Source organism: Leuciscus leuciscus, assembly GCF_965113295.1.
Source record: "Leuciscus leuciscus genome assembly, chromosome: 9".
Taxonomy (NCBI): Eukaryota; Metazoa; Chordata; class Actinopteri; order Cypriniformes; family Leuciscidae; genus Leuciscus; species Leuciscus leuciscus.
The window spans coordinates 37,645,146-37,665,121 of NC_138733.1; the positions used below are offsets into that span (position 1 = coordinate 37,645,146).

General features: G+C 37.5%; 1 protein-coding gene across 1 annotated transcript in view; it reads right to left on the bottom strand.

Moving 5' to 3' along the window:
* porb (P450 (cytochrome) oxidoreductase b) overlaps positions 1 to 19,976 on the bottom strand; it is a 39,621-nt gene that overhangs the window by 5,577 nt on the left and 14,068 nt on the right. The window contains exons 3-12 of the mRNA XM_082180641.1: positions 13,545 to 13,593; positions 11,661 to 11,789; positions 11,357 to 11,506; positions 10,509 to 10,633; positions 8,400 to 8,489; positions 8,053 to 8,151; positions 6,058 to 6,174; positions 4,500 to 4,618; positions 4,220 to 4,401; positions 2,720 to 2,869 (exon numbers count right to left, since the gene is read on the bottom strand). Of these exons, the coding sequence (XP_082036767.1) occupies positions 2,720 to 2,869; positions 4,220 to 4,401; positions 4,500 to 4,618; positions 6,058 to 6,174; positions 8,053 to 8,151; positions 8,400 to 8,489; positions 10,509 to 10,633; positions 11,357 to 11,506; positions 11,661 to 11,789; positions 13,545 to 13,593 (1,210 nt within the window). The remainder of the gene's footprint in view (positions 1 to 2,719; positions 2,870 to 4,219; positions 4,402 to 4,499; positions 4,619 to 6,057; positions 6,175 to 8,052; positions 8,152 to 8,399; positions 8,490 to 10,508; positions 10,634 to 11,356; positions 11,507 to 11,660; positions 11,790 to 13,544; positions 13,594 to 19,976) is intronic.

The window sequence follows — 19,976 nt, forward strand, 5'->3', positions numbered from 1 at the left end:
CACATGAGCGTTTAGACTACGAAAGCAATCCAGTCTAATGCGTTTTCAACAACCTCTGGAAGTGGTTGAAAGTGGACAAGCTCAAAATATTTTAGACCCCGTTTACACCTGCATCGTCCACTTGTAATCTGATCGAACAAAACGCATCTTAACACCAGGTGTAAACAGGGCTTATGTTACCTTACTTATGTCCCTTATCGGTTCTGTAGTTCGAGTGAGCAGTGACGTGACAAGGAGAGAGATGCAGAACCAATAACCTCTTGGCCTCTGATTAAACTATCTGAATAAATGTAAAGGCGCCAGAAAAATGTAATCTTTCAGCATCGTTTCTGACAGAGGGTCAGAGTGAGGGTGGAAAATAATCAGGTTTTGCAAATGTATGATTATTTACTTAAATGAACCTCAAGAACAACAAAAATTGCTAAATAATCAAAAAATCATCCAAATATTGTTATTTATTCACTCAAAATAAAATATTAATATCATATGTGAAGTGATTGTTTAGAATTATATATATATATATGTTATATTCTGAAAGTTGAATCCAAAGCAGATTATGCCAACAAAGATGCTATTGGTAGGAATAAGCGTCAGTTTCCTGTTTTCCTATCTGTAAAAAAAAAATGGGGAGTTCCCTAATCTTTCTGTTGTCTTCTCTGGTGTTACGATATACCATTAACCCAAATATTACCATTAAGTTCTGGCAAAAAAACAGAGTATTGTGGGGGTGGATTTTACACAAGTGAGCACTACTCACTTTTATTTAACAAAACATCTAGCTTGATTTAATGTTTAAAAGTAGTAATTTTGATATTCATAGAGTCTTAGAGCAAGGTATTCTGCTTAAAGGGATCATAAAATGCCTTTTTCCATTTTCATCTTTCTTTAGTGAGTAATGTTGCTCTTTAAGCATGAAAAAGCTCTGTAAAGTTAAAAGCACAAAGTCCCTCCAGCGGGAGTTCTTCTCTATATCAGTGTCAGTGTTTCTGAACTCCTGAAACGCCTCCACTGTAGTCTTGAGTTTCTTCCGGGAACGAACACGTCACAATATTCCTCATTTACATAATTCATACGCAGAATAAAGGGGCGGGGTTGAGGTTAGTTAGTAGTGTGTTGAAACTGGTGGTTATGGTAAGGGGCGGGACATTTCCCAAACACACTCGAAGCTCTTGACCAATCACAACACACTGCTCCAGCCGACCAATCGGAGCACAGTGTGCTTTTCAGAAGGAGGGGCTTCATAGAGACAGGAACTAAACAGAGCGTTACTGACAGACTGGGAAGAGAGGAGCTGCAACAATGGAGAATATGATAAATATAATGTGTTTGAACATTCAAGCAGGAGATCCTATTCTAGTACAGCCCAAAAAACATCAAGGGCATAATAATATAATATATTATTTTATTATTATGTTTAATATACCCACCAGTCAAAAGTTGTAAAACCTAATTTTTTCCAGTTTTTATTGAATTTTATATCCGTATGCCTCAATACTACAGCGAGTAGTATCTGCGAGTAAGAGCAAAATAATTTATATAGAGTTTTTTTTTTTTTTTTTTTTATGAAGTGTTTTCATTTGCAGTCTTTGCTGGAATCATCAAAGCAGCTCAACAAGTGAAATGCAACCCATGAGTTAAATATTACCATTTGTAGAAATGTTAACGCAAACACAGATACAAAAGGCATGACATTCCATCTAAACCTCCTGAGACCCAGAAAAAAAAGGTTTTGGGAATTTAGGTTTTTTTCATGTCATCACATTGTTTAGAGCATAAGAAACAAATGGTAAAAAAACATTTTTGGCAAAAAATATTTTACTCATTCGTTATGCTATGTCCTCTGTAGGGGACACCAGGACGAAGTTGTTTAAAAAATAAAATGACATGAAATTATATGTATAGGCAAAAACAATGGTTTTTTTTCTTAAATCACCAATAAATTTGGGGGTTTCAGGATTTTTTTTAAACAAAATTTGTATAACTATAATTCTCAACTATGTTATGAAAGATATAACGGAATGAATTGATACACCATTTTACTTTATGCAATATGTGGGTAAAATGGCCATAAATTAATATTCCCATTCAATGCAATGTATCTATACACTGTATCTAATTTGCACATTAATGTGTTCTTGGAGCAACATTTAATGAAAAAAGAAGTGTAATAATTGGAGTAATAATTAGCAACATTTTAATAATAATATCTAATATTTCATAGGAATATTTATGTATAATTTATTTCCATATTCACTTGTTGTGTCTCACAAAATGCCTGATAAACATAATTTAAGTCTCGAGGTCCTCTACAGTGGACATGTATGAATTCAACGCCCTGTTCTGTAACAGAAAGTCATTTTTTGATTTGAAACCCCATAACATTTTCCTGAGATGTGGTTTATGAAATACAATTTGAAAAGTAATCCGATTTAAATTATAATTACAATATATCATCATATTTCCATCCATGTGCAACATTTGATCACTAAATAAATGTCAGACATTTTTAAAGACCAAGGATAAGTTGTTTTCATGGTGAAGCCTCCAAACATTTGGTGTCTCTGAAAAGCCCTGAATGTGCTCTTTACAGGACACCCAGGTTGTGACATGAGACATGTATGATGTCAGAGAAATTCACTAAAAAATGATGTCCACTACAGTAGACAAAAGTCTATTCCTGGGTCCCATGAGGTTAATGTTAAAAGTATAAATATCTGACCTTGGAAGATGATGAGATGGAATAGTAGCGGGCCTGCAGTCGCGGCAGAAGCTCACAGAGGTGGTCAATGGGAGGGCGCAACGATGGCAAGTCCTCAAGAATAGCCAAAATATTCCTACTTGAGTCCAGCACCCAGCTCTGGTACAAAGCCTGCAATATCACAACGACAACATCACAATTACAATCTAGCCCACCCTGCATTTGCCTCCAACAAGACACAGTACGCGTCTTCGGTACGCTGAAAAAAACAATAATCTATCACTTAATGAATCAACAGCCTATCTGCTAGTCATGTTTGCCATTAAACATTAATTATACTGTATATATTACATGGCTTGGTTGAATTCCAATGGAGAATGCAGTCTGTTATTTCTTGATAACAGACCGTTGCGAAGTATAACACACCGTTGCCATGAAAAACAGAGCGTTGCTATGGACGCAGGATTATAACCGTAGAGACGGAACGGACTATTTTCTTTAAAATATAATACAATCGTTTTTAAATCAATAAACTCCTTTTTAAATAAACATTTTGTGTCAAATTATTGATTTATTTGGTGGGTAGCCATGTAATAAGCGGGATAATGTAGGGCGAGCCGGTTGTTATAGCGAATACAACCCCTTCAGGCTGATTCAAGACCCCAGACTGTCGGGGTCGTATTCACTATAACAACCACCTCGCTCTACATTATCCCTTACATAATACGCCCCCATGAGTTACTCAATCACGTCCTCAACTAAAAGCCTGGTCCCACTTTATATTAAGTGGCTTTAAGTATTATGTACTTATTTTTAAGATGTAAGTACAATGTACTTATTGTATTCATGTTGTATTGTAAAACACATTGCTGCAATTGAGGTGTGACACGGGTAAGGTTAGGGTCAGGTGTGGTTTAAGGGTGGGTTAAGGTGGAAATGTCAACAGTGTAGTTACAAATGCAATTACATAAATGAATTACAGCTGTAATTACATGCAGGTATTTAAAAAAATATAAGTGCAATGTAAAAACATGCATGTACACAATAAGTCCATTGTATCTAATTATTAATTTCAATGTTAGTACATAGTAGTTAAAGCCACTTAATATAAAGTGGGACCAAAAGTCTTTGTTGCTCATAGAGGGATTTATTTGGTAAATTTGGTTTATGCGCATTTCTTCTTATCAGGAAACGTTATTAATTATTAGAATTTATCCGCATTTGCCGCTTTCATCAGCTGTGTTTTTATGCAATATCAACATGTGCATAAAAATAGGTGGATGGAAACATGGCTAGTGAAGCTTGCACCACTTTTGCAACAGCTGAACTGTTACTGGTAACACTACAGCTCTACTATTGTCATTTTACCACAATATGTTCCTAAACGACTGACGTAAAACTGAGTGCAATTTATAGTATGGCTTGCAAGCGAGTGGAATGTTTATTGTCTGGTGAACTGTAAGGCATTTTATTTGATTTAGCTGAAGGTGTGACTTTGACTCTTGTGACAGCGATGCTTACTTTGCCCTCGGGTGAGGAGGAGGCCATTTTACGCATGTTCTCCTGATCTTTGGGGTCAGTGGCGTATTGTGCCAGTTCATAAAGCACGTTTGTGCGTGGAGTATTGGTGATGTCCAGATAGTGAGTCAGGGCGGTGCGGTACGTGGTGGGGCAGGGGAAGGGGTGCTTCTTATTGGACTCCTCTGAAAAGAAATACACACACATATATTTCAGCTATGTTGACAACTGGACAGACATGAACGAACTGTTCAAGTTGAACTTTTAAAGGTTAATGCCATACCATCAAGGTTGTTGAGGGAGATAACAGTGTCAAGGTCCACACCAAGGATATCACCAATCCTGTTCACTATGGCTGTGTCATTGATGGGATACACAGCAACATGGTCTCCTGATTCATATCTACACAAACATTTTAAAGGAGTAATCAGTAAGCAGTTTAAAACTAACTGAAACTCATTTTGCCATTAATAAAAAGGCTCCATTTAAAAATGAAATACAAAAGAATCATTTGTATTCAACATTTTGAAAGCTAGTTACCCTCGTACACACTGATTATCAAGCGAATGCACTTTCTGTACTATCTTTTCAAAGAAATGACACCAAAGGTCCATTTAGTCCATTTAAAAATAACAATTATTTGCTAATGGTGAATACATTTTATTTATATGGCATTTGATTACTTATAATTGATTTATAATGCATTATAAATGTTATCACGTTGTAATGCATCACATCTATTTATAACCACATTTATAATTATATATTATAAATACTTGGACAGTTGATGGAGTTGTTAAATCACCATGTCAACGTCACAAAAGTATTTAAAGTCAACAACCCGCTTACCTATTCATGGTTACACATTTAAAGGGTCATGAAACCATTTTTTTTTTTTTTTTTAGATATTAACCCACATTATTGAGAACAACGATATCACAAATGATTTGGACTATTAAGGGGAAAGTGCTCTTATTTACATTTATAGAAGCTCACAGAATGAGATGTTAGTGTTAAACTGGTACAAAGTGTGTTATTGATTATATGATTATGATGATACACATTATTCAAGAGAGGGAATGCCTTACAATTGATTTACATCCATTGGACTCATTTAAGTGTGCATACTCCATTTCATACCCCATTTCATACTCCATTTCATACTCCATTTCATACTCCATTTCATCTCCAAATGAAATATTTCATTCGAATAACAGCACAGATACATCAATCTGATCATGAATTCGATGAAACATTGGAGTATAGAAGTCAATGATGAAAAATGTAATTCAAAGAAGAATGGACGGAAAAGCAACTATGCCTTTATTCTCTGTAATAAATGCATTATAATGTATATTAAATTACACACACACACACACACACACACACACACACACACACACACACACACACACACACACACACACACACACACACACACACACACACACACACACTAATTCAGGACAGTTAATTATTACTAGTATTTAATGGGTGATAAACTAAGAAATCAATTTTTCCCTGATCTTTTGACACATAAGAGGTGATTGTGCTATGAAAACAATTTAAGTTTCAGAACTCAAAACTTTTTCATTAGTTCAAAAACGTTAGTTCTTTTATTGAGACCAAGCTCCCAGAACGACTCGTTTTGTATTTGCTCCTCTTTATTACATATTAGATCTGAATAGATCAGCTCAGGACTGCCTGCACAGACACCGATCAATGCCACTTCTTCATCATCACCCCTTCGGCCCATGCACTGGCTGTTGTTTGGTTCATAAAGGTTTAGCTCTGTTCCTGCTGTTTTAGAATAGGACATCCTGTAAGATCACACACAGTACCTGATTTTAGAGCCTGTGATGTCCAGCTCCAGGTGCATCAGATGTCTCTCTCCGCCCTTGTTGAGCTTGCGGTTCACAGTGACTGGTGCCAGGAAAGGGTTCTTCGAATCGAAAGGCCTGTGAGAACACACAGTGAATAACAGACAGTACACCAATCACACTTTAGAGGGTCAGAAATCAAACAGGGCACAGAGCAGAAATGGCACCACAAGTGACACAAAACCAGACATTTAAAAATGAGGTGGCAAAAATGTCACTTTTTGTGCATTAGTTTCCCCCTGATCTATAGTATTCTTATGAAATATTTTGATTGTTATAATATGATAATATAATATTATTAATATGTAGTTATGAGTTAGTGCAGACACTACAGTGGCCTGGAGCAATTACACATCTGTATTCACTGTCTCAGCACAGATGTGATTGTGCAAGTGAAAAAAAGCAGGACATTTCTTTAAGACCCGGCGTGAAGACCCTACCCTAGCGAATGAGACCATTGTTCAAAGTACTGAGCAATCATCCATGCAGAAGATGATTGACGTGTACAGTAGACTACTTTAAAGTCTGAATATCATGAACAAAAATCATAAGGTAAAATACACTAACACAAGGACTTTTTGCCTGTGGTTTAAAAATACCATAGCAAAAACAACTAGCCTAACTAATACACATTTCAAGCATTATTAAAGACAAGTAAATACTCAGTAATGAAAAAAAAGTACAAATAAAAAATTAGCAAATCGCAACATAAATACAAGTGAACAAGTATACTATTGAAATAAACAGTGTTTTAAGATATCCAGTTATTCAGGTTCAGAAACTAATCAAATAACACTGCACTTTATTAATAAAATATACATTACGAATATTAGTTAGAAAAGTTATTCAGTCAAGTATATTTTTTGTTTGGTTAGTGTTATTATAGAGAGAGACGGCAGCAGGAATATTAGGCTGCTATTTTCAATCATATTGAAATGCTTACAAAGGAATCAATAACAGGGAATCGAAATTTCAATTTGATAACAAATATCCAATATTCCTGACCTCCTTTTTTTCATTACTGATCTGCGTGATTCACGTGGGTCAGGATTTTTGGCCGAAATAACCGTAACTCCAGATTAATCCGGAAGAATCACATCCGTCACGAATCAAGCCTCTGTGGTTCCTCCTACTCGCCACCAGAGGGCTCCCTCTCCCGAATATTGACATTATCCATTTAAACTCCATTTCCCATGATCCCGTGCCTGGCACTGATTATCTGCACACCTGCCGCTCATTATTTGGACTATTTATTCAGTCTCTCTCCACTCCATTATTGGACTTCGAAAAAATCGAAGTCTTGTTCTGCCCTGGCTGACATTTCTGAGCGGTTTCCCTGTTTCCATTGTTTCCTCGTTATTGACCCTGGACTGTTCTCACCGTATCGACCCTTTGCGACTCTGCTTTGTTTGCCTGGATACTCGTAACTCTGCCTGCCTTTTGACTACATTTGTGTTCATCCTTGGATATCTCATTTGCTGGTGTTTGAACCCAGCCTGTTTGTTCTGCGTTTACTGCTGATAATAAATATACTGCACATGGATCTCAATGCCGCTGCCTCTTCATTACAACATCCCTGCTGAGACGCAAGTGATTGAATTTGACCTTTAACAGCCATGATTGAAGAACGCAAATTTACTTTGATGGATTGATTCAGCGGTTTTTGGATGCATAGTAAACATGTCATAATAAAAGCCATTAGAGACACGCCCCTGAAAAAATCCATTACAAGGGGCAAATATCGTCCTTTAATAAAAAAGGTTTTCAAACTGTATTACAGTCTACATTATATGCAAATAAAGTCGTATCAAATATTACTTCATCTGATCAAATTAAGCACAGCAGGAGTGTGTATTCTGTCGTCAAGGTTACGTGAGAGAGATATTTAACATGAGGGAGTGGCCTAAGATAAAGCTTCTGTCTGACTGATGGATGAGAAAGTAGTGCTTTACTCACGGCTTCTGGTTCTCAAAGCTCTTGAGGCGTCCCAGCTCTCCAGTGTAGATCTTATTCATGTTCAGATCGCTGTGTACCTTCAGCTCATACTGGCGGATGCTGAGAGAGACAGAGGGTGGGTGGGTGAGAGACAGCGTATAACCCAGCAACTGTTACTTCACAAAGCCAAGAGTTTTGTGACAAGCTATTCTTCAGTTTGTCTATGGAGCAGTGTTTTCTAGTCTGAAAAGGCCTGTTAATTAGGCAGAGAAGGGCATGTTGAGCTCAGGTCACTGTGACCCGCTAACAAAGAAGGAAAAACGAGCAAAAGCTCCTGAAGAGATGGAAAGATCATTGAGGTTTCAGACCTGGATTCTTCACCAGTTGCTTCAACTCCAAAGTGTTCACAAACAGCTGGCCAGAACTGCTCTCTCCACGACACAAAATCCTCCTCAAGACTGAGAGAGAATCAATGACAAAAACATGCATTATGAAAAGGTTTTTATTTTTTTATTTTTTTTACATCTTCTGTTCTATGGGTTTGCATCAGGACCCAGATGTTATATATATATATATATATATATATATATATATATAGGAATTTATATATCAGGAACTTACCCAACACGGTACCACAATTGTTTATCATATGACAGTGAACAACAATGAGTCTCATTCACTTATAATTGTGTGGATAATAGAGTGGTACAGGTATGACATCAGAACCTGAAGACTAATTCACAGCTGGTTCCTTCGAGTTTTTTAATTTATGAGTAAAATAAGGTCTGTGGTAAATATAACTTGACGTTACTTTGACATTTTGTTCTACAATGTACACTGCACACATCCACACCCCAAACTGTGTTATCTAGTTAGTTACTTATTAGAAACATACAAAATTTCTGTCTTCAATACGGGTTTGTGTAATTTACACCAAGTTATGTTTACTATAGACCTTATTCATAAATTGAAAAACGCCCATTGGAAAATCTCGAAGGAACCAGCTGTGAATTATTCTTCCGGGTTCTGATGTCATACCTTTACCACTTTATAAGTGCTTACATGCACAGAACAACTTCTCAGGAAAACTTTCTGTCAGGTTTGCAACAGGGGCATCCACACATTCATTTGTTCTTTACCTCAATAATCATTTATTTGAAATGAGATGACTCATCAGGCACGTCTTTCTAGTGTTAATGTTTGGTTTCTAATTCTCTCTTGAATCTCTATGGTGTTATGCTCTTGGCAGCCCATGATTCAGTGCAAGAAAAAAACAAACACATGGTACAAATCATGTAGGCACGATTTTGGCACGTGTTTACATGGATCAGGTTGCCACGTGGAGCCACATTTAAATGCATCTTCTTTTAGCTTGCATAATTTAGGTCATGGTTTTTAAGAAATGAAACGGGAAGCATGCTCTCCTCCCTTTTAAAAGTTAAGCCCTTTTTTTGCCACCCTAAAATGAACCACTTAAAAGGGTACTATTATGCTCATGCTTGTTTAATTGTGTAATTGGCATGATACATTTTTACCTGACAAATAACATTTTATATTTGATTTATTCTGCATTATTCGGAAATCATTATTTCTAGTAGATTAAAGGGTTAGTTCATCCAAAAATGAAAATCTTGTCAGTAATTACTCACCCTCATGTTGTTCCAACCCCGTAAGACTTTCGTTCATCTTAGGAACACAAATTAAGATATTTTTGATTAAATCTGAGAGCTGTCTCACTCCTCCATAGTCTCCATAGTTCTCGCGCATGCGTCGTGGCTCTCGTGAACTCACGTCAGAGGCCCACACAGAAGAAAATGAATACTTGAATAAAGTCGTTATTTTAGGGTTTTTTAGCGCACAAAAAGTATTCTCGTCGCTTGATAAACTTAAAGTTGAGCCACTGTAGTCGCTTGGACTATTTTAATGATGTCTTTACTAATGGGATGGCAGATATCGATTACATAGAAGCCTATGAAGGAGTGATCCAGCTCTCAGATTTAATCAAAAATATCTTAATTTGTGTTCCGAAGATGAATGAAAGTCTTACGGGGTTGGAACAACATGAGGCTGAGTGACTACTGACAGAATTTACATTTTTGGGTGAACTAACCCTTTAAAGAGTTTGGTGTTACTGCAAATCTGTGATCAGGATAGATCATGGTTCCCCTACACTCACAATCATACTATTATCACTAATAGTTATTTCTCAACTTCAAAATAACAAAGAATATTGTATTTGGCATTAAATGTAGTGGGAAAAGATGGAAGAATTTTTTTCTTTTATAATGTAGAGAAGAAAAACATTTCCCAAATTGAAAATACTCTGATGCTGTAAAAACACATGAAAAGTACAATAACAGGGTAGAAATACTTTCATACTATCCACTTTTGGAGTCTCATTGATTTCTCACATTGATCTTGGTCGGGCACATTTTGAGCACTATAATCAGACAGAGGTGTTTAAATGTGTCACTCACTTTCCATCATCGTCTCCCATTCCCAGGTCAAAGATCCTCTGCGCTCCCAGCTCCGCTAGCCTCTTGTCCACATACTTTCCCGTGGCGTTATAGTGCTCATATGTCTTATTGCCCAGTGCAAACACCTTAAAAATAAGTTTTAGAAATGATTTATACAAATAGATAAATATTAATTGTTCTATACTGTATATTCATTACATTCATGACTCATTACACCTGGTATTAACATCACAAGTAGCCAGCGCTTAATACAAGTGCTAATGTGGTCCAAAACCTTTTGAATTGAAACCACACACGGAAATAGTCAAAAACGCATGTGATTTCATTTGCATTCGCAGATCGAAATCTTTTTTTTGTGATTTAATAACACTGATGTCATTTTGGGGGAACTATTCCTTTAAATCCACTTATGCAGAAGTTACACAGTCATATTTGTAGTTTGTACTTCTGCTAAATCTGTGGGCAAATATCTTTTCTCAGGTTTTTTTTAAAACCAGTGATTATGTTGAGTCACTGAACTTTGCACAACTTCTGTGTAGTATTCATGAAGTAAGCCGTCTGAGACATTGGCTTGTAGAAGTATGACACAGCATATTCCCCAGAATCACTTCTGCTCTGCTGCACTGTGTCATGGGTCCTGTTTGTTCAAATAAGCATTTTTTGGAAAGTACCTAAAGTAGTGGAAACACAGTGTTTTTGGAGTTTTTTGTTAAAGTCTAAAAAGCTTATAAATAACAAAGTGCTTTGACAACCGTTTAAGCTAAAAATCTCAGAGCTTTCAACTGATAAACTGAACCTGACAGGAGAGTTTTTGTTCCTAAAATCTATTGATGTGATGAGGAACTCACTGTGTATTTAACTCCATGGAGGTCAGCATCGCCCTCCTGTAGCCAATCATAGAAGTCTTGAGCATTATCAGTGGGGTCGCCCTCTCCATACGTGGCCATGCAGAAGATCGCTAAAGAGTTCTCAATCTCAGCCAGACGAGAGAGCTCACCCTGGGAATAAAAGTGTGTGTACACAAACACAAATGGGGAAGGAAAAAAAAAAGAGCTTGTTGAAGATAAAGACAATTTTCATCCCACAGATGAAATAATGTTTGTGAAGTGCAATGAATAAATCTAGCACTGACAGAGACATCATATGCATTACCATTTCATATTCCTCTGGGTCCGCTGCCATCCCCTTCATGCCATAGCGATGAGCATCTTTGGCAAGTCTATTGGAAAACTCTTCAGCTGTGCCCGTCTGTGAGCCGTAAAACACGACAATGTTCCTGCCCTAGAAGGTCATGTTAAAAGTCATTATGTATTTCGATTCCTATCCAAAAAGATTCCCCAAAGAAAATATTATGTTCTTGTTACATAATTTGCACTTCATTGACTTTAAAAAGGGTTATTTTTACATCCTGCAAAGTCAGCATATTTTGAGAAACTAAACAGACTGACACTCAGAGGACGAGTCAATAATCAGTTCAATTCAAAAACATTAGCAGGTTAGCTCTTCATCGGGGCCTGTTCGTTTTCTTCCCTCCCCATAATGTGCAAGATTTTCTTCCATATTGTTATGTTTTTTGAGATTGCACACCTGATATTTTTGGACTTTAATAGTAAATGTTCCATATCTGCTGTTGTGTCCAGACCATAGACTGTAAAAAAAAATATGGACATAGTGTCCGTCACGTCACCTGTAGGTTTCTGAAGAGCATTTTTGAAGCCCAAAGTGGGCGGAGGTGAACTCTTTTATAGTTATAAACATCCCTGAAAACCACACACACGCCTGGTACCGCCACAGGGTGCTGAAGAGTAAAGCATGTCCAGGGTTTGCCGGTTCTCATCTCAGGGAGGGGGAAGATGTTGAGTGCAAGTGGTTCACCCAGCCAGTTGCCTACAGTTTACCTGCTCATACCTGACAACACACGGCAAACTGGCTCAACCCAGAGATTGTAAAATCACGCAGAGGTATTAGGTGTCGCCCAGCCCGCCGCTCTGCAAATGTCTGTTAGCGACATTGTGTGCTCATATTCCAGAAGGGCACGGCACACACTGTGCCTGGTGCGCCAAGGCAATGACATCCACAATCCAGAGGGCCAAACTATGTTTGGAAACAGCCTTCCCTTTCTGCTGTCCCCCAATACAGAGAAAGAGACGCTCACGCTTCTGATGCTCTCGTGCAGTCAGAGTAAAGGGCAAGTACCGGACACAGCAACGATGGGCCTCTTCTCAAGGCACCGCTTGCAAGTTCACCACTTGATCCCTAAAAGGGGTAGTGGGAACTTTGAGCACGTAGCCTGGTCGGGGTCTCAGGATCACGTGAGAGTGTGCCGGACCGAACTGAGGGCATGTTTAGCTGACAGAAAGGCTCAACTGACTCCAGGGGAATAAGGCACGGTCTTGGAGGATTTAACCTCTGCCTCCTCTGAGGAACCTGATTATCCGGTTCATGCTTCCTTAAAGATCTACCATCAACTGCATCGTGATGTGGACTCTGATTTGAAGAAACATGTTAAGGTAAATTTCAGATTTCTGCTTCCTAAATGATCTGTTTATAGGCAAACCCAGTGGTTCCCAAACTGGAGTCCGCGCCCCCCTTATGCCAGAGTTGCACACAAAATGCATTGCAATCATTTCCCAAAATGTAATTTGTGTGGAAATATTAGAAGTCTGTAAACGGGACGCTAACAGAAGCCAGAGACGGGACACGCTGAAGATGGGCGCAAAGAGGAGAGCAGAGAAAACACTGTACCAGGCAGAGCAAGATCACCGTTGAGATGCTCTGAATATTGGAAGAAATTTCTTCACATTAAGTTGGGGCGGGGGTTTAAATTAATGCATTTCTGAAGGGAACGGACCGACTTCACAAAAGTTTCGATGACATTTTCTTTTCATATTACCTCCGTATGATTCTGAAACTTAAAGGATATTTTTTATAGTTTCTCAATTCACGACCCATTTAAAGATCTGTTTGAGGGCCTGTTTTGTCTGATCATTTTAACATATTAAACTCTACAGGAGAAGAGGAGGGTAAACGTCTTACCGTTTTCTTCATTTTGTCAATAAAACTGGTGTCCCTTGTTGTTGGAGTCCTACAAAACACAGACAACCAGAAGTCATACAACAAAATGGATTACAGCAAGTATATTATAAATTATTATGTATACAAATATGGCCAATAAATTAAAAAAAGTAAAGGAACAAATATTGTTGAGGTTTCAAGCATTCCTGAAAACACTGTGAATCAATGTGTGCCCAGTAACAACAGACAGCGGATCCAAATGTCGAGAACAAATTGATCTGGAATTTATTGTCATTTAAACTTGAGTTTTAAGAAATATTTGGGGTCTATTCAAGATTCAGGATTATTTTTTGGATCTCATTACAGTGGCTAAGAGTGGGTCATGAAGCAATGACCTCAGCTGAAATCTTACTGGCCTCATCAGTGTCCCAGGAAAAGCAATAGTCTAGAAAAAAAGTGCTCACTTGCACACTCATGTCATCAGCAAGAAGCAACTTCTGAAGCCACATCACCAATCATTACAGTAGCCGTATTAACGAGTTCACATAGCACGATGTTTTAACATCACAAAAAGATTATTCTGGCAGACAGGCAAAACTGAAATGGAAATTTAATGTCTTTTTTCTTTTAATTTTGATATTAAGGAAAAAATGTCATTTTTTTAACTGCAAATTTTCATTTAAATGTTATAAAGCAATAAATATACTAGATATACAAGACGAATATAAATATACAAGACGAATGTAAAATATAAAATAATTGGTTAAAAGTAAATTTACAAAAGTTAAACAATTGTTGAAGAACAACAGAAGAACAGAATAATAATAATAATAGTAATTTCAGACTAATAACATAAAACCATCACACGATCATTTTAATCAACTTTCATCCACCTTACACTTATGCACCTTGACATTCAGGAACAGAGCACTTTTTGAGTGTTTATAATCGTCATCCAGAAGAACCCTTGCCTTCATCTTTCCATCAAAACACACACACACACACACACACACACACACACACACACACACACACACACACACACACACACACACAACAATTGTTCAACGGTTCAAGAGAGTGCAGTGAATGAAGAAAGCGTGAGAGACTTTTCACTGTGTAAAAACTCTGGGCTCATGGCCAACTATTGCACAAGGATGTGAATAGTGTGATTTAATGTGTGAAAACTACAGTTTTAACTATACTATTATACACTAACAGTGTTTTAAATACACTATTGTCTTTTCAACAAAAGAATGCTTTTGCACCTTCATTAATTCTGGAATAATATCATCAGTACTTTTGGCCATCAAATATGATATGGGATACATGTAAATCTATGGAGCAATGATGCTATGTAAAGAATTCAAAGCTTGAACAAGAAGTCATTGCTGTTATATAATAAAAACAGTTCTATCAACCAAGCTGCTTTTTTCCCAATACATACACATGTGGCTTACTCACTTACACAGGACCCAGACTGAAATACACTGGGTAAGATGTGTAAAGTTTTAAATGTTACATCTCCGCCTCTCCGCTCTGGGTGTCATGTTGACTTCATGAGGCCCGGAGTGACTATCACAGTAAACACTCACCTGTCTAATGCGGCCAGCCGGTCCTCCGGTAAGGAAAACACACACCCCATGGTGACAAAAATCACATCCAAGAAAGCTGACGGCAAGACAAACTCGTCGACAAACCATTAACTACAGCGCACGCTGGAAAAACAAGGCACCGCTATGGGCAAAGAAGGAACATCTGTTGCACATGCTGGAGAATCAGAGGCTTCCTGCTCACACCGACTGAGAGAAGGACACACAAGACCAGAGCGCTGATAAATACAGCAAAGAAACCCTAATGAGGACCTGAAGGAGAGCGTGTGTGAAGGAGTTGATCCCAGAGTAAAGCAGCATTCCTGACACAGCTCGCGAGAGGCTTTTACGCCGTCCCTCCTCCATCACGAAGGTCTGCAGACGGACACAGCTATTGACTCTCTGAACCAGCCTCATGTCAACAGGCTTCAGTGCTCATATCCTGCAGACTATATATATATATATATATATATATATATACTATATAGGCTACATATCCTGTTAGACTATGTTCACTACGGTCTCAAACACGAGCACCAGCAACATCTGGACACCACAAAGCAGGACTCTGATGAAATCCCATGCGGGAGCAACAAATCTGAAGCATTCGGACGTGCCAAAACTCATGTAAACACAAAGAGAACGTGACTAAGGTCTGTTGGTTTCTTATTGTTCTTCATCCTCTCAGAAAAAAAAGACACACACAATCAGCAAACGCCAGAACAATCCTGTAGCCGTAGCAACCGCTTCGAAAATGACATTTGCTGGTTTTGAAGACAGCGAATGAGTGCGGTCGGCCCCTCCCTCGAGAGCAGGATCGCCATGGCAACCACATCTATCATAAAAGCCGGATCCTCCGGTGACAGGCCAGGCACAGAGAGCAGCGAGACAAATTGGAAATGGTTTCCACATAAATGGGGGAGAGAGAGAGAGAGAGAGAGAGAGAGAGAGAGAGAGAGAGAGAGAAATAGGGTGAACATAATGGAGGGCTTGTGTTCTGCCTCAACTTTCCACCTTTGGAAAGCTCAGAGAAAGACTTGCCTGGCCTTCATTTTTTTCCTTGTTGTGACGTATATCCGAGTGAAACGGCTTCTGAAATTAGAGAAAAATGTAGGGCGGGGCTTGATTTCGTTCTTCGGGAATTGATTGGATCGTTGGAGGTTGGGCGTTGCAAACAAAATGGAGGCACATTTGAATGCCAGTTTACATTCAGTTGTGGAGGATTTCTCTCCACCGGACTCCCCACCGTTTCCCTCCCATGAAGTATTTTTTATTGAGGAGCCCGGCGACGAGAACGAGGACGAGCAGCTACATTTTCAGGCAGGAATCAGCCCATATTTATATGAGCCTCCCGCGAACCAAGATGAGTCAAGTCAAGTTATCAGTCAAGTTCACCATCGAGAGCATCTTGACGTGTCCGATAAGTAAATAACTAGATTTAGATAAGACAGATAGCCTACCATTCGGACACTTCGAGATGCTCTCGAGGGTGAACTTGACTGATAACTTGACTTGACTCAAAACGAGACAGACACCGATAGCCGCACCCTCATCGGCTCTGGCCGCACCCTTTCGCCATGGCACGTGACCGAAAGAGAAGAGAGGTCGTTTCGAGGGGGGAGGGAAGGGTAATGTATTTGATTAAAGATTATAAGGGTAAATGAATTTTTAAAAAATAATGAAGTGCACAGATAAATCATTTATAATAAACACTACAATATTACATATAAAAAGAAGATTTGTCAAATTTGATTTCATGCCGACTTTAAGTTAAAATGGTCCTTCAGGGGTTGCTGCACATTTTTTTAAAGTCAAATTTAAGTTTTCTAAGACCTGAAGAAATAAAAATGAATACCGTACATTAGGGATGAGCAATATTGACGACAAAATTAGTTCTCGATATTTTCACTTTTTTGTTGATAACAATAATTATATGATATTTAGCGGAGTGTGTTTTTGTGCTGGTACAGTGGCTGGTTTAGACCTGTTGTGACTCACGAAGACATTCATATTATTCATTATACACAGAAGTAACAGAAATTTACTTTTTATTTTATTTAGGGACAATATTTAACACCTACTTTCTAAACTGTTTAGATGTTTGCATCCCCTTTTATGTAAAATCATAACATTCAAATTAAATTCAATTAGAATAATGACACAGTATAGGGCTGTTACCAATCAAACAAAATCACTATCAACAAAATCCATCTTTGCAGTGCAGAGGTGACTAGGAAGCGGCATCAGAAGTGGCATTAATATATTTACACTGCATTTACAATTGCATAAATAATGCTATGATTTTTTTTTTAATTAAAAATTTAAATATGAAATATTTCTCATTTTAACTTTTTAATTAAAGGGCACTTTAAATATGAAACTAAACCGCCAGTAGGTGGCAGCAAGTCACGAGTGAGTCATTCACTCAACAGATATGTTCAAACGGCTGATTCATTCAGGAACGAAGCAAGTTTGAGCGGGTCATTGAATCATTAATTAAACGGATTTGTTCAAAACAGATTCAGTCAGTCAAAAAAAAACATCGCTGTCTTTCGCATGGAGATTCGGTTCTGCTGTGGTTTCAGTTCGACATTTTCATTGACCAAATAAAGGAAAAACAAACAATACTGACAATATTATTGTGTCTAAAACGTAATTCACAATGTTGACTTATTGCTCATTTAACTTTGTATATATATATATATATATATATATATATATATATATATAAATGCCTCATTCATTCATTCTTTCATTCACATTTGCAATCGTGCTGATATTTTGGGAAAACGGCACTCTTGCTCGAGTGATATTGTAATATAACTACATCAAATGACATAAGTATAAGATGTTTATGTACGCTAATTAGATTTTAAATTTGGTAAAGATTCAGATATGTCTAAGTCAAAGTGTCATCTAAAATGTAAGACTTTTCGGAAGTAAAAAATAAGACTTTTTATGGCCTTAAATTCAAAAAATCTAATTTAATACTTTTCAAGACTTAAGGACCTGCGGAAACCCTGTCATTTCATAGAAAACTAATTTTTAAAACGTAGTTTTTTCCATAAACAACTGAGTGACCGTGTACTGTGAAGGCGAAACATCGCTCTTTTCTTCGCTGAATTTTTCCCGATGGTACTGAAGCATTATTGCTTCTTTAACTAATTCTGTGACTGGAGCCTCATTCAATTCACTAATATTGTGAATTATATCTAATTCGCCATTCCAAAAAACCCAGACATCAATTGTTCCCACAGAATGTTCTGACACATTTTTAAAAGCTAGACTTATTTTAACTTGACACAGTGGTTTAGAAACATGGCACTTCTGTGCATCAAATATGTCTGTCTAGCACCTTTACATATATATTTTTTTTTTTTTTTATGGTGGAAAGGAACGCTAATTTTTTTTTGTGTGGACTGGCCATTACTCTAGTAAATTAATCACCCTATTTAGTGTCACGTTTACTAGTTAAAATACAGTAGTTCGACTGATTCTAAAATCTAAAATTTTAAAAGCAGACAACCCAGTTTCTAGTTTTGCTAGTTGACTTAGAGAGTGTATATTTATTGTATATTTTATTGCATAAAAGATAGTGTAATTTTTGACAATAGTACTGTAATAACTTGACTGATTAGTACAATTAGTAAAATGATATCCTTTATCCGACTGATGTTATTTATTGTTTATTATAAATTACTATCAATTTAATTGAAATTAAAACACAGCACTTTAAAGAATGAAATATATTTTCATTATTTTTTACAATTCAACTACTGACGTTCACATGCACAACTTTTGTTTCAATCGGAATTAATTATTTCTAATTGATGAATCCAAACGCATGAACACTAAATTAGGTGATCGGGTTAATGTACACGCTTATGTCACGATTTTTTCTACATGCACACAGTGCAGAAATATAGTTTTCCACTGTTTGCACATACTATTCTCCAATGATGCTTATTTTCCTTGATTTCGGGTCCTAATTAGGAGACGGCGAGCTCATGCTCCTTGTGCAGTGCTGCTTAAATTAATCAAGTAGTAAAAATGCCCCTTCCTGCGACCTAAATAAAGTGTCTTTGGATGAGAGTATGAAGTGAGGAGGACTGATGGGACATTGTCCTGCACTTTGAGAATTTGAGAATGACATGACAGTCATTTACGACACTTCATTCAACAGCAACAGCTCGTTCCTTGCGTCATACGCCATTACGCCATTTCTATGTCATTGCACATGTGCAGAACTTTCCAGTTTCAGTTTTCAATCAGATCAAGTGTTTACATGTTCTCTCGTTCAGATTACAAAGGGTTTAAACCACCCCTTTCAATCCGAATGAAAGTTTAATGGGATTTGGCCTATTCATTACGATTGATTGACGTTGTTGCATGTGACTTTTTTTTATTCCGACTGCAACTAGTAGATTATTAGGGTCCATTTAAACGCAGCTCCTGATGAAAACAGTACTTTTGACCACACTTGGGACCAGATTTACTTGCACCAACACAAACCCTCTTATGATGTTAAAAAAAACTACTGTCAGGATTTACTAAAGACACGCGATGAAAAATTAGCACTGAAAGGTGTGGACAGTTGTTTTTGCGGCTGACCTTATTGCATATGCATTTGTAAGAGTTTCCCTTTCAGACGCAAAATTGATGGGAGAGTATTCAAATGAATCACGCAAGGTGATTTACTAAGGTTTGCTCACGTCCACTGGCATTTCACCATTATGTAAAGCCCAAGAAAACATGTCTTAACCCGTTTAGCACTTGACATGCTGTGATAGTTGCTGTAAGAAGAGGAAGAGCATGTGATCGAAGGGACATAAGTTTCTCTAATCGTGTTCATTTGTTTGGA